The sequence below is a fragment of the Syngnathus leptorhynchus genome, chromosome 6, assembly GCF_054491065.1.
Source record: "Syngnathus leptorhynchus isolate UIUO chromosome 6, UIUO_Slep, whole genome shotgun sequence".
Taxonomy (NCBI): domain Eukaryota; kingdom Metazoa; phylum Chordata; class Actinopteri; order Syngnathiformes; family Syngnathidae; genus Syngnathus; species Syngnathus leptorhynchus.
The window spans coordinates 16,101,230-16,119,809 of record NC_141200.1 but is presented as its reverse complement, the minus strand read 5'-3'; the positions used below and the strand labels follow the sequence as shown (position 1 = coordinate 16,119,809).

The window sequence follows — 18,580 nt, the reverse complement described above, 5'->3', positions numbered from 1 at the left end:
CCTGGTTCTCCTCACCTCTGCACCTCGGACTGCCTTCAACCATCAGATCCCAGCTGACGAGCAGACAGCCAGCCTTTGAAAAGGATTCTAGGATCTCACCTATGGAGTTCCTCCCGCGCGCGGTCTTTCTGGATCTCTGCTGTCGTCAGCTGGAATATAATATAGTATATTGGCATCCGGCTCGAAGGACCAAATAAATGTCGGGTCTGAATATGATCCGACATTAAATCACATGCTGGAACGAAGAGGAGAAGACAACCAGGATGAGTTTACTCGCGAGGAGAACGATAGACAAAGGAAGCTCAGTTACAATCTCCACCAGTTCTGAGTTCCTCCTCCACGTGCTCCTCTTTTTAATGTCTTGGTTGCCCTGGTTACAGAGGCGTTGCTACACTAAAGGGAGGGGAGATAGTGGCTGTAGCAACGCTGATTAGCTAAGGAATGTAGTGTAGTGTGATCCAGCACTTCTCGACCCCCGCATTGGGACTGCAGAGTCTGCTCTCTTCCCCCAACCAGTTGTCCTCTCCATGAGTGGCCGACTCCTCCTCGACTGTGATCAGATAACTTGAAGCACGTTGAATGTCGCTTACCTGTGGAACAATGCAACTAAACCCTTGCTAAGTTTATCTTCTTAGTAAACTAACACAACACATAATAATAATAATATCTAGCCCTACTTAAACATTTCAACACATATTAAGTAAATGTAAGGTAACTGGTATACATTTCCTTAAACGAACATTGAGTAAATATGGGATAACTTTAATGTGACTACTTCAAACTATATATCACCAGTTTTGATCATCTACAATCTATGAATCAAAGCTACAGTTAACTAAAAGGAATGAAGTCCCTTTAAACTGACAAAGAACATTTCGCCTATGCAAAGAAGCTCTGCTCATTGTTAGTGAAGGCCTCTTACAAAACAAACACAAAAGTAACATAAGGACAGGAAGGAAACATAAGGCTGACGGGGATCAAAAGACATTCCTTGAACCAAATAGAAAGCATTTAGTTTAAAGGAGAGTCGTAAACTCATAAAGATAAGGCCTCCTGGTCTGGCAGGCCAAGGCTTCCCCCGAGATTATTCCAACAATAATACACCTGTGCAAAGTTTAAATGAGCGTTAACTGATATCCCCCCGTCAAAACAAAAGACATGAGTTGCCTGGTTGTGGGTTTGGGTCATGGGACGTCTTTGTCATCTGTGAGCCTGTGAAACCCTTTGAGACTTTTTTGTGAGTACTGCAAAATCCTGTGAATAACACACACCTATTTATTTATTACACTGACCCCGCACAATCACCCTGAAAAAGCATTTGTTTTCTCTGTACTTGTGTGTAATATTGGTGATTTGCTGGTATAGATTATTGTCAGAGTGACTAATAGGAATTAACTAAAGATTCGAAACATACCAATAACATGTAAATGTTTTTAAATCCAGGTAAAAATTGTGCTGTTTTCCCACATTTGATTTAGGCCTTCTTAAAATCATGTTTTCCAAAATTTTGTTCTTGCACTGTATGCTAATTTTACTTTTACATTCACTTATAGTATGAGAATCACATTGAATTACCTTGTGTGTGAAATAGGCTATGAATCAGTGATTCATAACAAGTGTGGGCATATTAGTGTGCTGTGAGGGCTCTTAAAATGTCCTACTGGAAATCCTCAAAGTTCAAAGTCTCCTCGACTGAAAAAATATTCATTAATATTGAAACTTGGGGTGAAAATTTGCACAAGCGCAGAGTCCCGTAGCAAAGGTCCCCTCGGCAGTCATCCTGCTCATCAGCTGTGGCCTTAGGGGTGGTCTGCTCCAGAGGCCGCCAGAGTGCTCGGACGCAGGAGAGTGATGATGACGGAAGGACGGACTGATCTGTGTCTAGGTCGGAACACCCACTTGTATAATTAATTATCATCATTTAAAATTCCGCAGTCTAATTCCTTAGTAAGCAGACAAAAATGTACCTTTTGAAAGACTTTCTGCTCACCTTATATTTGAGCCCAGTTGACTGTTGAAATATTCGCAAGGGCCGAGTCAAAGAAAATAGAACAGCGAGCATAAGCCCACAGGGTTTTGTCCGCCTCACAGTTAGGAGGGTACGGGTTTGATTCCACCTCCGGCCCTCCCTGTGTGGAGTTTGCATGTTCTCTCCGGGCCCGTTTGTGTTTTCTCCGGGCACTCCGGCTTCCTACCACATCCCCAAAACATGCTTGGTAGGTCGATTGAGCACTCCAAATTGTCCTTAGGTGTGTGTGTGAGTGCAAATTGTTGTTTGTCTCTGTGTGCCCTGCGATTGGCTGGCAACCGGTTCAGGGTGTCCCCCGCCTACTCACCGATGACGGCTGGGATAGGCTCCAGCACACCTGCGACCCCTGTGGGGACTAAGCAGTTGAGAAAATTGATGGATAGTTGAACCACACTTCAAATGTTTTTATTGTTTTCTTTTCCATTTCCTTTCATCAACAGAGGTACCAACAATTTGTCCATGAGGGTACAACAGCTCACAAAAAACACAGCTTCTTAAAATGTATTCTTTTATGACTCTCATGTATCGTGCGAACCTCACAAGCTTCCCTTTCTCTGTTTTTGCAGACTGCTATAACTGCAAAGAGGTTCGTTCTTTTGTAGAGAATAAGACACCAGGAAAGAGCCTTTCCATGGACTTTCTGCAGTACAATCACAAGGCTCTGAGTCGGATTTACCCAAAAGGCCAGCGTGTGGAGTCTTCCAACTATGACCCTTACCCACTATGGGCAGTTGGCTGTCACATGGTGGCTCTTAACTTTCAGACGGCAGGTACTAATTATCTGGGTTGAGCTCCAGATGCGATAATTTTAGAGTTATGTTTAAAGACCTTTTCAAAACCAAGATATACTGACATGTCAGCTATAAAGCAATAATCAACCACACCTTACAGAAACCTCTGAGGATAAAACCATTTATAAATTGTCATCATGGTGCCAGTCAGTCCTGGGTCTGGCACATTCTCCTGAGGCTTTCCCGTTGTGTTCTATTCTGATCCAGGATTTATAGCATCCTTGCGTTTTATGGATCTTGTCACTTCCTGCTTGACAACTGTTTCGTTGTTTGGCACTTGTCCCAGTCTCTTGTCACCCTTGCATCTGCACTGGTGTGCAACCAACATCCATAACTTTCAGCTGTAGAAACAAGAAGGCTCCTCTGACGAGATTGGCCTGGTGATTTCTGGGTCCCTAGCAAAATACCCCTGTCTTAGGCCCCTATCCCACTGAGTGGTGAACAATTGTGAGTGTTTTCAAAGGCAGCGAATGTTGCATTCATGTCAGAGTTTTTGCGGGTTCGTTACAAGGTTGCAAGTATTCGCTAAACATTCACCAGACATTCAATTTTTGTGATTTTTCTTGTCGCAAGAAAATTTTTAACATGTTCGAAATTCATCGAAATTACAAAAAAGGTATAGGCGAATGTTTAGCAAATATCTGGCGACTGTTTGGCGAACCTTTGCAACCAAAAAACAAACCCTGAAAAACCTTGTTGAGAATGCAAAATTCGCTTGCAATTGCTCGCTGGTCAGTAGAATCCCTGACTTTGCATTTCTTCTTAATAACAGAGACTTGAGCGTACAGCAGTTACTCTGCTTTCCTCTCCCAACTTTTTACCACGTGACTGTAATTACAATTCCCCAAACATATCGGGCAGAGGACACTTTTAAACTGTTTTTTTTTAATGTAAAACGTAAGCAGCTGTTTCTAGTAGTTAATTTAAATAGCTTTTGTCAGGAATGAGGGAAGGCAACCAAGTGCAACTGTCATGGATGGAATCGAGCCAGGGCGACCAAATGCAACTTGGACCAGGGTTTATTGAGTAAGGGATTTGGAGGGGAAGATGAAGGGGAACCGACAGAGACACAGGCGAGATAGAGACTCACGTCCAGCAAACAGACACAGAAGTCCATTGGAGACGAAACAGATTCTGATCATGAGCCTCCAGACAAGACCGGGGAGAAACAGACGAGCAGGACAGGAACACTAGGTGTGGACACGGACAGGAAAAGACGAGCGACTAAAACGACGAGAGACGAGAACAATCCGACAGGGAAGTGAGAGGCAGACAGGATTTAAATACAAGACAGGTAACGAGAGGCAGGTGACTGATCACTTACACATTGATTGTGAGTAGACACAGGAGGGGAGGGCCGTGTATTCAGAGAAGCAGACAGAAACCATGACAACGTTTAGACACAAGGAAATGACCGGGTACGAGTGGTGACAGCAACACGAACCATAATTCATTTGATAAGGGGAGAAGGGGAAGTGGGAGAATGGAACGGGCAGCAGATCATTTCTGGCAGAGAATGAAGCAGAGCGAGCAGACAGGACGTAACGCAGAGACGTGGTCAGGGACGGCCTGAGAGTCAGGTCTGGCAACGTTCCAGAATGGTTGGCCAAACAGGTCGGCAACAGTAGTCAGAACAGATAACAGGCAGACACATGTAACAAAAACAAATTGGTCAGCAGTGTGCCTTGTCTGACTTAAACACATGCTTAATATGTAAAGTCACCTGAAAATTGAAATAAATGACTTCATCATTGAATAAATATTCCATGATATGTTCCCCCAGATAAAAACATGCAGCTGAACCATGCCCTTTTCAGCTTGAACGGACGTACTGGTTACATTCTACAGCCAGAGCTCATGCGCTCTGATAGCTATGACCCTCACCAAGAGAAGAAAGTCGTCAAGTACAGCATTGTGATTAGGGTAGGTTGGATCACACGTACTGTAAATACATGCACTCAACTAAATAACATGGAAAAACATTTATTTCTATCCATCCATCAAGCCACTAACTCTGATCTGAGTTGTGGGGATAGCACTCTAAGCAGTGAAGCCCAAAGTTTGCTGTCATTCCATTTTTATTTTTATTATGCTCATATCATGTAATGAGCATTTATTATGCTCATTATAGTCCCTCGAGGGGAGATTCAACTCATAATCTGTGTATATGATGTATATATTATGTTGCACTATAGACACATAACCATATCACACAAATGAAGGCATGCAAGGGGAGATTCAGAATGAAAGAGCTGTGCAAAAAGTGCTGCACCACTCGGTAATGGGGACGATGCCTTACTCAATGTAGGCACTTGAATGGTAGCCAGCAAGAAATCTCTCTAAGGACTGGTCTCCATTTTTATATTATTGTACACAATTAGACATGAACCCATGCCCTGCGACAAAGCTCAAGGTCTGACAGACTAAGGTACTGACTGCTTCCCATCCAATACACCTCGCTCTTGTCATGTCTCATTCATGAGAAGTAGTTCCTCCAGTAATGCTTTTTTTTCGTCAAACATACTCAGAAAAACTCATACACCTGACTAAACTCACACTGGGCCATTAAAACCTTGTCGGTCTTATACATGGTCGCCCCTCCCATTTTTGTCCCCCGATGAATTGCTTCTACAATAATAATAATAATAATAAATTATATTTATAACGCACTTTATATTCGGAGGAATCTCAAAGTGCTACATGGCAAGTAAAAACAAGAATAAAAAGCAAGGACAAGTATAAAACAACTGGACGACAACCAGGATATAAAAACAGGAATTACAGAAATGCCAAATTAAAGAAGTGAGTTTTAAGTCCGGTTTTGAAAGAGTCATTGGATTGGGGTGCTCTTAGGTGGTCGGGGAGGGAGTTCCACAGTGTGGGGGCTGCATGGCAGAAGGCCCGGTCGCCCATGGTACGCAGCTTGGTGTTGGGGACATGGAGAAGGTGAGAATTGGATGAGCGGAGGTTTCGGGTGGCAGATTTGGGGGCAAGGAGTTCTTTGAGGTATGGGGGAGCATGTCCGAGGATGCACTGGTGAGTGAGGAGGGCGATCTTATAATTTATTCGGAATTTGATGGGGAGCCAGTGCAGAGAACGGAGGATGGGTGTGATGTGGTCGCTTTTCCGCACCCTCATCAGGATCCTAGCAGCGCAGTTTTGAATGTACTGGAGCCTCTGGAGGCTCTTGCTAGGGATCCCGATGAGGAGTGCGTTACAGTAGTCTAGCTCTTTAAGCATTTGGGCTTCAGCTTGTTTAGGTGTGCATCACTTTTTTGTACTACGACATCGTAGTTATCATTAATAACTGGAAAGAGCAGTGCTTTCATAATCATTTGATACATACATATTTTAAAAATCTACACCTCAATAAATGTCAATTTTTTTGTGATATTAAAAAAGTCACCAAGATGGAATTTAGCTCCTCATGAAGGGTTATTAAAAAAAGGAACCAAATGGATGTGATAACTGAAACTATTGTGATGATACTGTTTATTCCTAGGCTAAATGATTCACAGCAATATGTATAATGGTTGTACTGGATAAGCTGCAAAGTTAGGGGCTTGAGTTGGACTACATTATGGGTCATTAACCTTTTTGAAATGTAGTGATACTTCAAATGAATGAATTCAATCGAAGGGCTACCAGTTTGATACAGGCTTCAGAAAATATAATTTTCTCAAGTTACTGGTAGTTACAATGATGTTATTAATAGGTAATAATACTAGGTGATATATGTCAAGCTGTTAAAATGTTCTCATACAAACAATATTAATACCTGAAAATAAGGCATTAGAATGAATGTAATGCAATTAGAAGCAGGTAATAAAAACTACCATTGACCATGAAGTTGTTGATATATGTAGGGAAGCTTGTGATTGGAAAAAAATTGCAAGATAATGTCAGATTTATTCACACGTTTAATGTCATGTCAAAAGTTCCTACCTCTTTATACCACGGAAACAGGCAAAAGAAGTGAGAGTTAATATAAAAAAAGTAAACAGTACACATTCACTGGATTCAGGATCTGCATAAAATTTAAAGTGTAACCGTGAAGGTCACACATTGAGGTCTTGCAGGGGAAAGGAAGCAATAATGTAAAGTTTGGTCAATATCTGGTGACCCTATTTGGTGTCTGGTCTTGTATTTGGCAAAATAATCCCTCTCTCTACCTTAAATGAACAGCACCATGTTGGAACCAGAGTAATATCATATCATTTACCCACCACCTGCTTGCTTGCCTATGGATGAAAATATTTTTTTTTCACTAGGTGACTTTAATAAACCACCACATGAGAAAAAAAATTCACTGTACGCCAGGCAGGCCGCTGAGCAAGCACTTTTACGCTGCCGCGTCCTCACCGCTGCTGCCAGCAACACCTGCTTCCTTGTTCAGCTTAAGATGTCAACAATATCCACACGGCCTGGGCAATAGACATCACACGTTTCTAACAAATCAGCGTACTTCTCCCAATTTTACATCAACAATATTGACAAGAGGTTTGTCACTGTGTCATTGAAAGAAAAAAAAAAAGCCGACTGCCTGCAAACTCCTGAGCGTCATGCAGCGCCACCGCTTGTTTTCTTGTTCTTGTTTCTTGTGTTGTCGACTTTACCTGGATCGAGTTATCCTCGTAATTTTGTCAAAATTGGAAAAAATATCTGTCAATCTGTCACTGATGACATTCTCTGTCACGAATGGGGATGGCACGTTCAACGAGGACTGATTGATTTACGGGTTTAATTAAATGCTTTGACCTGTTTGAAGAAAGTGGGAACCTCTCAGTCTTCATTATCACCATCTTAGCAGAGCAGAATACACCTCATGCAAATGTGTTAACCCATTCTCATTGGATTGACAGTTTTCCCACCCTTTTGGAAAACAGTTAACACACATGTCATTCAAGATGTCAAAACTCCATTGTTTTAGCTGTGGTTACAGAACAGAAACTAAATGCTCCGAACTCTTAGAAACTCCCAGATCAGTATGCAATCACTCAAAGCACCTGACGCCTGACACATTTTTTCAAATTGCGATCAGTCTTCAGGCCTGTGTTGTTCTTTGCAAACATGAATCGAGGAGGACTAAGGCAGATGAGAGGTGGCGTGAGAGTAAGAGGCAAAGGGGTCAGAGGAAGAGGAGTCTGTGTGTGAGGTGGAGGTATAGCTGGAAGGGCTCAGAAGAAGAGACAGAAGAGGCCTACTATAAATTATTTTTTTTCGAATTTTTCACACAGTAATGGATTTTATCTTTATTTCTGTATTCTCTGTGTGAACATTACATTTGTTAACCAAAGTCTGAAAAAATAGAATGTAATCAATAAAATGTGCATCAAAGCATATCTGATTCTGGATGCATTTTTTGCCAGAGGGCAAATTTGACTACAAACTGCACTGGCATGTAAGCTACGTACAGTCATAGACTACAATGACAAGCAATGGTGCACTGATTCACACGAGTGCTGTATTTTGTTGCACATTGTGTAATGATTGATTGGTGGCGCTCATACACTTGTGTCAAAGTCGAGTTGTTTGAAGGCAAAATTTACACGCACATACACACACACATGACCAAGCAGACGCAAGCCTACTTTGGTCATACGTGTGACATACTAAGTACATTCTCAATCCCGACTGGCTTGACCAAATACAAAACAAAATTAATTCAAAATTAATTAATCTGTGTTTTGCAGGTGATTGCTGCCAGACACCTACCGAAGTTAGGCCGCTCAATTTCTAGTCCTTTTGTGGAGATTGAACTGTCCGGTCACACTGAAGTAAAGTTCAAGACCACTGTCTGTCGTATGCAAGATAATTTTAACGTCTTCATAACAACACAAACAAAATGTGACTCAACATGAGTTAAATAATATCGAATGTCTGTCTTCTGCTGACTGTAGGAGATAACGGTCTGAACCCAGTGTGGAAAACTCCAACACAGCCTGTGTGCTTCAAAGTGTATGAGCCCGAGCTCACCTTTCTGCGCTTTGTAGTCAATGAGGAAGACATGTTTTCAGATCCGAACTTCCTCGCTCAGGCCACGTTTCCTGTCAAAGGTATTTGTTCAGGTAAGAACAAGCTGCACATCTGCTTTTCAGACAAATCTCTATTTTCTAGTAATTATAGACTTTCATTCATTACTTCTGATGACTTAATTATCTTAAACTCTTTAGAAACAATCCAGATTACATTGTGCACATACGTGCGTGCATGCGTGTGTATCTGAAAATTACGTTTTTGATTTGTGGGGAAAGACCAGACCTTAGGGAATAAAGTGATGGATGTCATGTAAATCAGCAAAATTCTGCAAAATGGCATTATGATGCTATGAGGGACCCTACCTACCGAAATTACCAAATGTAAATTTTTGAGCTAATCCGGTCCCAAAATTTGTGAGTTCACAAAACCCGAGAGTCCATCTTGTCCCAATCCCGGCAGAGTCCGAGCCATACCACAGGTGGTGTTGAGCAATCCCAAAGGAACAACGTGTTTTGGTGTGTGATAGGTGGCTGTGGCAAAAACAAGAAAGCGCAGAGGCCATGACAATTGAACAAACGAAACATGGCGACACGGGTGGACGCTGGAACTCGTACTGTTCTCACTCAATCAGTTTTCTTTTGAAACAGCCAGAGGTGATTTGTTCAATTTTAGCTGGTACTATTATTATTATTATTACCACATCCGCCTCACAGTTAGGAGGGTGCCGGTTCGATTCCACCTCCAGCCCTCTCTGTGTCGAGTTTGCATGTTCTTCCCGTGCCTGCGTGGGTTTCCTCCAGGAACTCCGGTTTCTGCCCACATAAAAAAAAAAACATGCATGGTAGGCTGATTGAGCACTCCAAATTACCCGTAGGTGTGAGTGCGAGTGTCGATTGTTGGTCGACTCTGTGTGCCCTGCAATTGGTTGGCAACCATTCAGGGCCCAATGACTGCTGGGATAGGCTCCAGCACGCCCGTGACCGTCGTAGGGACAAGCAGTACAGAAAATGGATGGATGGATAGACTTATTATAAGATCATTATTACCGTTTTGGCCCAAATATAAGATGATGTTTTTTGCATTGAAATAAGACTGAAAAAGTGGGGGTCTTATATTCGGGGTCTAGACATTATACCCATTTTCACTTGTGCGCAGCGGTAAGTTAAAGATGGCTGGTATCGACTGAGTATGTTGCTGTGATTGTGTGCATCTTTGACACAAAGTGTGTGTGTATATACATTTCATTGTTACTACTTTCCACTGTTGTGTCGTTTGTCCGATCGCGGTTTGCTTCGTGTGCGCGCCGTTTGATTGACAGCTCCAGCGCGCTTCTTTAAGTTTGCCTCGCATCGTACGAGTAGCCGTTACGCAGCGGCACGGCGACTAACTGTCAGGGATCGGAATGGAGCAGGGCGACCAAATGCAGCTTGAACCAGGGTTTATTGAGAAAAAGGGGAGTTGGAAGGGAAGATGAGGGGGAACAGACAAACAGGAACTGGTAAACATAACTTAACTGACTGACCGACCGACAGACTGGCTAACTGAAACCGACTTGACAAAGACAGGAACCAAAAAGACATCAACGATCCAACAGGGAGTGACAAGCAGACAGGACTTAAATAAGAGACAGGTAACGAGAGGCAGGTGACTGTGATTAGCACATTGATTGGGAGTAGACACAGGAAAGGAGGGGAGAGTACACAGACGCGGACAGAAACCATGACAACCTACACATAATAATACAACCGGGGACGGGTCATTACAGTACCCTCCCACAAAGGAAGGCTCCCGACGTCCCAAAAAACCAAACCCTGACGTGGCGGGGGGTAAGCGCACCAGTCCAAATGAACCTCACTGATCTGTGACAAAGTCCGGACCGTGCTTGGCGGCACATGGAGAGTCCGAACCGCGCTTGGCGGAAACTCGGGGAACAGAACTACGCTCGGCGGAAACTCGGGGAACAAAACCGTGCTCGGCAGAAACTCGGGCAACAGAACCGTGCTCGGCGGAAACCCGGGGACAGAACCGCGCTCAGCGGAAACTCAGGGAACAGAATCTCGCTCGGCGGAAAATCGGGGTACATGAACTGGAATCGGCGGCATACGGGAAGTCAGAGCTGCAATCGGTGGCATATAAAAGTCCAGACCGCAATCGGCAGCATTCGGGAAGTCAGAGCCGCAATCGGCGGCATTTGGAAGTCAGCGCTGTGCGCAGCGCAAGGAGCAACTATGCGCCGCAGCAGTGGGGGTGGGGCCAGGGACGATCGCGGGTCTGGCGCAGCTGGCTCGAAGTCTGGCGACGACCGCAGATCCGGTGACAGCCGTGGTGGAGCCACCACAATGCAGGACCGGCATTGCTGGGATGGGGTCCAACGGCGGCCGTGAAGCCGATGGCGCTGTGCCGAAATCCAACAGCGGCCGCGAAGCCGATGGGCTGGGAGGAGCTCCGATGGCGGCCGCGGAGCCGGTGTCGCTGGAGTGAAGTCCGACGTCGACAGCAGAGCCGATGGGGCCGGGAGGAACTCCGTTGGCGACTGTGGAGCCGGTGTCGCTGGAGCTAAGTCTGACGGCGACAGCGGAGCCAATCGCGCTGGAACAAGCTCGGACGACGGACGTGGATCGGGTGTTGCTGACCGGAGCTGGTGGTGGAGGGAGGTCCAAGCGCTGGTTGCTGTGATCATTCTGTCAGGGGTGGAATGGAGCAAGGCGACCAAGTGCAGCTTAGACCAGGGTTTATTGATGGAACTTAAAAGACAGACTTGGCAAACTGACATGACTTGACAAACTAACATGACTTCCCAACCGAAACCAACAAGATGATTGACCGACAGGCACGTGAGTCAAAAGAAGTGAAGACATTACGACAAGACAACAATGATCCAATTCAAATTCAATGAGGGGCAGACAGGACTTATATACACGACAGGTGAGGCAGGTGAGAATAATCAAACTAATCATGGGCACACAGGAGGGGAGGGGCAAACACAGACAGAAACCATGACAACCGACACATAGTGGAACGGCTGGGGACGAGACGTGACACTAACGGTCGCCAGCAAATGTATTTTGTTGTCTCGATAGATGACTTATATTTGGTGTGTTGCCAAGAGTATTTCATTGATGGTTACCGCATTTTTCTGAAGATTTTATTGGTAGATCTATTCATGAAACAAGAGCAAGTGAAGAGCATAAACCTCGAGAACAGTGCCTCTGCCATGAACAAGCACAGCAGGAACAACAACACAACACAGATCTATTTGGACTCACAAATTCACACATGACAGAATTTGCAATGAAATTATTGGCGTCTAAGGCTGGGTACACACATAGAGAATCAGGCTGTTTTTGTCCAAATTTTGCCCTTTCCCAACCAAGTACGCCGTGTTGTCTTATGTGTTATAAGATTGTCCCATTATTCTTCTGTTTGCAAGTAGATTTGTCCCAATAATACCGTATTTTTCTGACTAAAAGTCGCTCCGTAATATAGGTTGCATTAGCCATAGAATGCACAATAACGTGAAAAAAAAACATAAGTCGCTCCGGAGTATAGGTCGCATTTTGGGGGAAAGTTATTCGAAAAAATCAAACACCAAGAACAGACTTGAACGAACAACGACAGGCTAAATGATAGGTATGCTAACGTGACATAAACACAAACAAAGAGCTGAGAACAGGCCTGGCGTAACATTCAGAGTTATTCTAATAACTATTACATAAATAACACGTTTATAAAACCATCTGTGTAACTCCAATTCATTAAATCCATCCGTCCTTTATGTAAACAATGCCGCATATGCGCCGCTGACGTTGGACTCGTAAGTTGCCCCACGTACTACCGGCATCATGAGCGGCTTTGTTTGAAAGTGACACGGAGAACAAAGACTTTGAAGGATTTATATTACATAAAGGACGATCGATGGATTTAATGAATTGGAGTGACACAGATGTTTTTTTAAACGTGTTATTTATGTAATAGTTATTAGAATAACTGAATGTTACGTCAGGCCCGTTTTCAGCTCTTGGTTTGTCATGTTAGCATACCTATCATTTAGCCTGTTGTTGCTCGTTCATGTATGTTCTTGTTGTTGAATTTTGTCGAATAAATTTAGCCCAAAATACAACCTATACTCCGGAGCGACTTATATATGTTTTTTTCCACATTATTCTGCATTTTATGGCTAATGCGACCCATATTCCGAGCGACTTTTAGTCTGAAGAATACGGTAATTCAAAAATCATGAATGGGGTTATCAAATCACGTCTTGGTTACCAATGTGGCAGTATGAACAGCTGAATTTCTAAACACGGTTTTTTTCCAAGACTGCCAACAAGATAATGAACCTGAAAAATAAAAGCACATATTGCGTCACTACAAGCATAAGTAGAAATATGCCCCCACCATGTGCCTGCTGGATACAGCGCCTGTTCTAATGTCTGCCACAACACTACTTAAAATTAAGACCTTATACTCACACCTTTGACTTAAAGTAACCCAGACATATTTAGTGTGTATGGAAAGAACACATTCTTGGGATTCTTGTACAAGGCTTCCTTTCCGGAACAGGTTTGCGAATCAATGACCTCTTTTGAAAAGCAACTTTCTAACTTTTTAAGACCAATCTGGGTCTGGTGGGTCTTTGTGGGATATTGAGACCAATGAGAACCCTCCTCTATTAGTGTTTTCAATTACTTACACTGCCTTTGTTTGAACAACCGACTGTACCCGAATCTGTGATACAATGTTTAAAAGTAAACCCAAATGTTTTAGGAACTCAAAGTGTATCTGAAGGTTTTATGAAATCTGATTTAATGTTTTCTCTTTTAAGGTTACCGCTCTGTGCCTCTAAAGAATGGCTACAATGAAAACTTAGAATTAGCCTCTCTTTTAGTTGACATACAAGTACTACAGCCAGAGGTGAGTACACAAATTATATTAGAGTACACAAACCTACTTAAAATTTCATGTCCTTGTTTCTCAGAACACAGAAGAGCTGTATTTCTCCTCTCGTCAACTGAGAAAAAAACAAGGAGAGTTCAGCTCAGAAGGACTCCTGTACAATACACACACAAACATTAAGCTTTCCCCCGCCCCTTCCCAACCTTCCACATCAAATCATTTTGTTAGAGAATGGAGCACAAGTGAGAACAGGTAAGCCTTTTTCATATCAAAGGAAAATTTACCGTACAGTGAAAAAGTCTTCTCCCCATCCTGATTTCTGGGCCCTACATGCAAAAGTGATTGCCTCTCTTGAGTTAACCATAATTAACCACAGATTTTGGAAAGGTCAGTCCAATTTCACTGGCACTACCCAAATCTGATTGAAATCATTAAATCCATCGATCAAATTCTTCCTCCTTTGTCAACGCCGTGTGTGCGCCGCACAGATCTATTATATAACTATATTGTAGCGTTAACAAAGTACCAGGAAAGACGTGGGTTATTAGAACAACAATATTATCAAACCATCTGTGTCACTCCAAGTCACTAAATCCATCGATCAAATTCCTCGTCCTTTATGTCAACAACGCCGCGCGTGCGCTGCAGAGATCTAGTATATAACTATATTGTAGCGTTAACAAAGTACCGGGAAAGACGTGGGTTTATAGAACAACAATATTATCAAACCATCTGTGTCACTCCAAATCATTAACTCCATCAATCAAATTCCTCGTCCTTTATGTCAACAACGCCGCGCGTGAGCCGCAGAGATCTAGTTTATAACTATATTGTAGCGTTAACAAAGTACCAGGAAAGACGTGGGTTTATAGAACAACAATATTATCATACCATCTGTGTCACTCCAGATCATTAAATCCATCGATCAAATTCCTCGTCCTTTATGTCAACAACACGCGCGCGCGCCGCACAGATCTAGTATATAACTATATTGTAGCATTAACAAAGTATCAGGAAAGACGTGGGTTTGGTAAATGGCTCTTTATTTAACAAAACAAGAGTTCAACGAGCCAACAACTACTGAACTGTAACGATAAAAACATATACAAGTTGCTACACAAAATAAAATCTATCAAATAACTATAGCATACATAAGTTTTTCATACCTTGTGTCACTCCAAATCATTAAATCCTTCAAACGTGGGGCCCTTCGTCATCTTCGTCTCCCCGTGATCGAATCATTTGACCTTTATGTAAACAATCGCCGTGCGGCGCCGGTGACATCACTTGCAATTCAAATGACAGTAATCCCTTGCTACATCGCGGTTCGTTTATCGCACTTTCACTACATCGCAGATTTTTGAATTTTTTTATTTTTTGAAAAAAATCACATATAAGTCGCTCCTGAGTATAAGTCGCCCCATCCCCCCCCACCCAAACTATGAAAAACAAAACGTGACTTATAGTCCGAAATTTACGGTACTCAAATAGTAGCTGTCTGATAAAGTGAATTAAACTACAAAATATCAATATTAAACTTGTCATGACATTATCTAAATAAACTATAAATGCAAGAACAGCAGATTGAAATCTACTTTCAGAGTATAATGAGACAGTGGTCACAAACGTACCAAGAACAACATGTAAAGAACTGTCAGTCTCATTGGCTTCATTTAATTCCTGTGTGCATGATCACTGGAGACACTGAACATTCAAAACCTTTTTTCACTTCTTGCCCACGCATTTCAGCAAGGTACAAATTCACCTGTTCTAATGATGAAATCATTAAACATTATTGGATTGAAAATAAATAAATGTAAAGCGTTGACCATAGAATTAAGTTATTAACATCAGAACCATAAATACGTATGCATATACATATTAATGAGGCAACACTTCATACTTGTCAACTTTGTCAATACTTACAGACATCCCTCTCCCCAGCCAATTTGTCCAGTTCATCCCAGAGAAGCCCAAGGCGTTCCCAGGCCAGCACATAGCCTCTGTAGCATGTCCTGGGTCGTCCTCTGGGTTTCCTGCCGGTGAGACATGCCTGGAACAACTTCAGTAAGATTTCCAGGAAGCATCCTAATAAGATGCCTAGGCCACCTCATCTGGCCCCTCTCTACGCAATGGGACAGTAGCTCAAGTCCAAGCCCCTCCCAGATTGCTAAGCTTCTCACCCTTTCTCTAAGGGTGAGCCCTTACACCCTGTGGAGAGAACTCATTTTGGCCGCTTGTATCTGGGATCATGTTCTTTCGGTCACGACCCATAGCTCCTGACCATAACAGAGGGCAGGAAACAAGATTGACCGGTAAATCGAGAGCGTTGCAATTTGGCTAAGCTCTTTCTACACCACAACAGACCAGTACAGCGCCTATAGATTTCCCACTCCATCCTTCCCTCACTCGAGAACAAGATTCCGAGATACTTGATCTCCTCTACTTGGGGCAGGATCTCATCTCCGACCCAATAGGGCATTCCTCCCTTTTCTGACTCAGTACCGTGATCTCAGATCTGGAGGTGTGGCTCCAAACCATTTCAGACACGGCTACAAACCACTTTGGAGATCCTGGCTTGAAAAAGGCAACAGCACCAGATCATCTGCAAAAAGCGAGTTGCGATCCTGAGGCCGCAAACCCGGACCCACTCAATCAATGCCTCAGCTGCGCCTAAAAATTCTGTCTATAAAGGTTTTAAACAGAATTGGTGAAAGACGGCAGCCGTGGCCAACCCTCACTGAAAATAAAGCTGATTTACAATGCAGACCAAATCATAGGTGGTACCGAGTATCAGGGTGTTCAGTACTCGCACTGTGAGCACTCCTCACAGAACTCTCTGAGGGACATGACTCAAACTCCCATGCACCCTCAAGAACCCTGTTGAGGGTGTAGAGATGGGACACAGTTTCACGACCGGGATGAATACCACCATTCCACCTGAATTTGAGATTTGAATTCCAGATGAACCCTCCTCTTCAATACTGAATAGACCTTACCAGGGACGACCCAAAGTATGAGTCTCCTGTAACATGAACACACCATCTGGTCCCACTTCTTAAAACGGAACCACCACCCCGGTCTGCCAATCTAGATGCACTGTCCCTGATGTCTGTCCTTGATGTTTATGCAATGTTGTAGAAGCCTGTCAACCAAGACAGACACAACATACAGAAACTTTAGAAACTCTGGGCAGATCACATCCACCCCCTGGGGCTTTGCCACCAAGGAGTTTTTTAACCACCTCCACGTTTAATTCAACCCCAGAGATTGGAAAGCCCAACTCAGAGTCTCCAGGCTCTGCTTCCCCAAGAAAAGCATTTGTATGGAATTGAAGAGGTCTTTGAAGTATTCTCTTTGCAACACACACCATCCAGAGAGGCGTGTCTCATCCACCCCCGGGGCCCTGCCACCGAGGAGGATTTTAACTGCCTTGGTGACTTCAACCCCAGAGATAGGCGAATCTAGTTCAAAGTCTCCAGGCTTTGCTTTCTCAATCAAAGGTGACACACAATTCACCGACAGAGGAATTGCAGATGTCTTCAAAGTATTCTCCCCACTGACTCACGACGTCCCGAGTCAAGGTCAGCAGCACCCTATCTTCCTATACACAGTGTTAGATGTACATTGCTTTCCCCGCCTGAGATGCCTCAAAATCATCTTTCATGGTCTCGCCTAACTCTTCCCATGCCTATGTTTTTGCCTCAGCTACCACCGAAGCTGCATCCCACTTGGCCAGCAGGCAAAGAATTTCTCCTCATTAGAAAGTTGTCAGTGGGTAGAAAAACTGCTCCACAAAAATTAAGTTATTACGAGGCTTGATCAGTCATGGGTCAAATGTGTTTTCACAGCACTGTATATGGTTGAATAATATCTCTCTTCTATATGTATGTTTAAATCCATATTTTTATCTTCTAGAGCAAAACAAAAGAAGCTAAAAAGCAGTACATTCTATTCCTGAGAATGGACCAAACCTCACTTCCTCCTGCTGCATAACTTATGGAGAAACACTGACAATAAAATTAATTTTATTGTTTGAGTCCCACGAAATCTCAATCCAAAATCTGTGTCTTGCCTTTAATTTCCCAAGACTACCGATTCAGACACATTCTTACTGTTGTTTATTTTTCTCATTTCTGTTATCAACTCAGTGTCAGGTTCTCATTTTTTCTTTCTTTATTTTTTGTCTTTAGAGTTTGTTACCAATTTTGATATGTAAAACCATTAAATAATGCTCATTGTGCAAAGTCACTTAAAGAAGATCATACATTTGTTGTCATTCTTGCTTTCTTATTTGCAATTTGGCCAAAGCATGTCACAGACAAGACACTGGAAACGTTTTATTTTCCTTTTTTTTTTTTTTTAATTATTTGGAGTTAATGCATAGTCTCCTTAAATGTTTTATGTTGAAATGATAGTGTACATCTCAACTGAGAGGCTAAGATATTCAAATTTTGAATAAAGCTGCTTTTATAGCCTTGGTTGTTAGTGGAAGTTACAGAAAGTCATTTCTGCATGTATATGTTTTTGCTCCATTGAGTGGCCATTAAACATCTCAAGCTGTCAAAGAATGAAGCTTTCTAATTGCTTGACTCTTGCTGCAGTAGTGCCCCTACAAACGCCTGTACTCACGAACATTTCGAGATACGAACTGGAGCCTCGCAATTTGTTGCATCTACTTCAGAACATCCAAAGTGAAGCATCCGTTAGCAGTGTAAAAAACAAGAAGTGTAGTCAAAGATCTCTGCAAAGACAATCGATAAAACTGGCGAAGACATGCGTATTGACAGTTTCAATTCACACTGGCTGCCAGCAAGACGTCGTCGCCATTTGTTAGCCGTCCACAAGCCATCTGCAAGCCGTTCGCAAGCCTTCTATTTTATCC

At 43.0% G+C, this 18,580-nt stretch overlaps 2 protein-coding genes across 9 annotated transcripts in view; one reads left to right on the top strand and one right to left on the bottom strand.

Annotated features, from left to right (window-relative positions):
- Nucleotides 1–18,569, top strand: part of plcg2 (phospholipase C, gamma 2) — a 125,544-nt gene extending 106,975 nt beyond the window's left edge. For 3 of the 8 annotated variants that reach the window (XM_085913783.1, XM_085913779.1, XM_085913778.1), the window contains 7 exons: nucleotides 2,596–2,799; nucleotides 4,604–4,743; nucleotides 8,514–8,622; nucleotides 8,721–8,888; nucleotides 13,625–13,713; nucleotides 13,778–13,947; nucleotides 17,614–18,568. In XM_085913783.1, coding sequence (XP_085769909.1) covers nucleotides 2,596–2,799; nucleotides 4,604–4,743; nucleotides 8,514–8,622; nucleotides 8,721–8,888; nucleotides 13,625–13,713; nucleotides 13,778–13,947; nucleotides 17,614–17,656 — 923 coding nt within the window. In that variant the 3' untranslated portion in view covers nucleotides 17,657–18,568. Of the gene's footprint in view, nucleotides 1–2,595; nucleotides 2,800–4,603; nucleotides 4,744–8,513; nucleotides 8,623–8,720; nucleotides 8,889–13,624; nucleotides 13,714–13,777; nucleotides 13,948–17,613 lie in introns of those variants that run through there. The other 5 variants (XM_085913781.1, XM_085913777.1, XM_085913780.1 and 2 more) reach the window with 5 other exon arrangements.
- LOC147056179 (uncharacterized) overlaps nucleotides 1–18,580 on the bottom strand; it is a 232,473-nt gene that overhangs the window by 177,184 nt on the left and 36,709 nt on the right. The gene's annotated exons all lie outside the window — the stretch shown is intronic.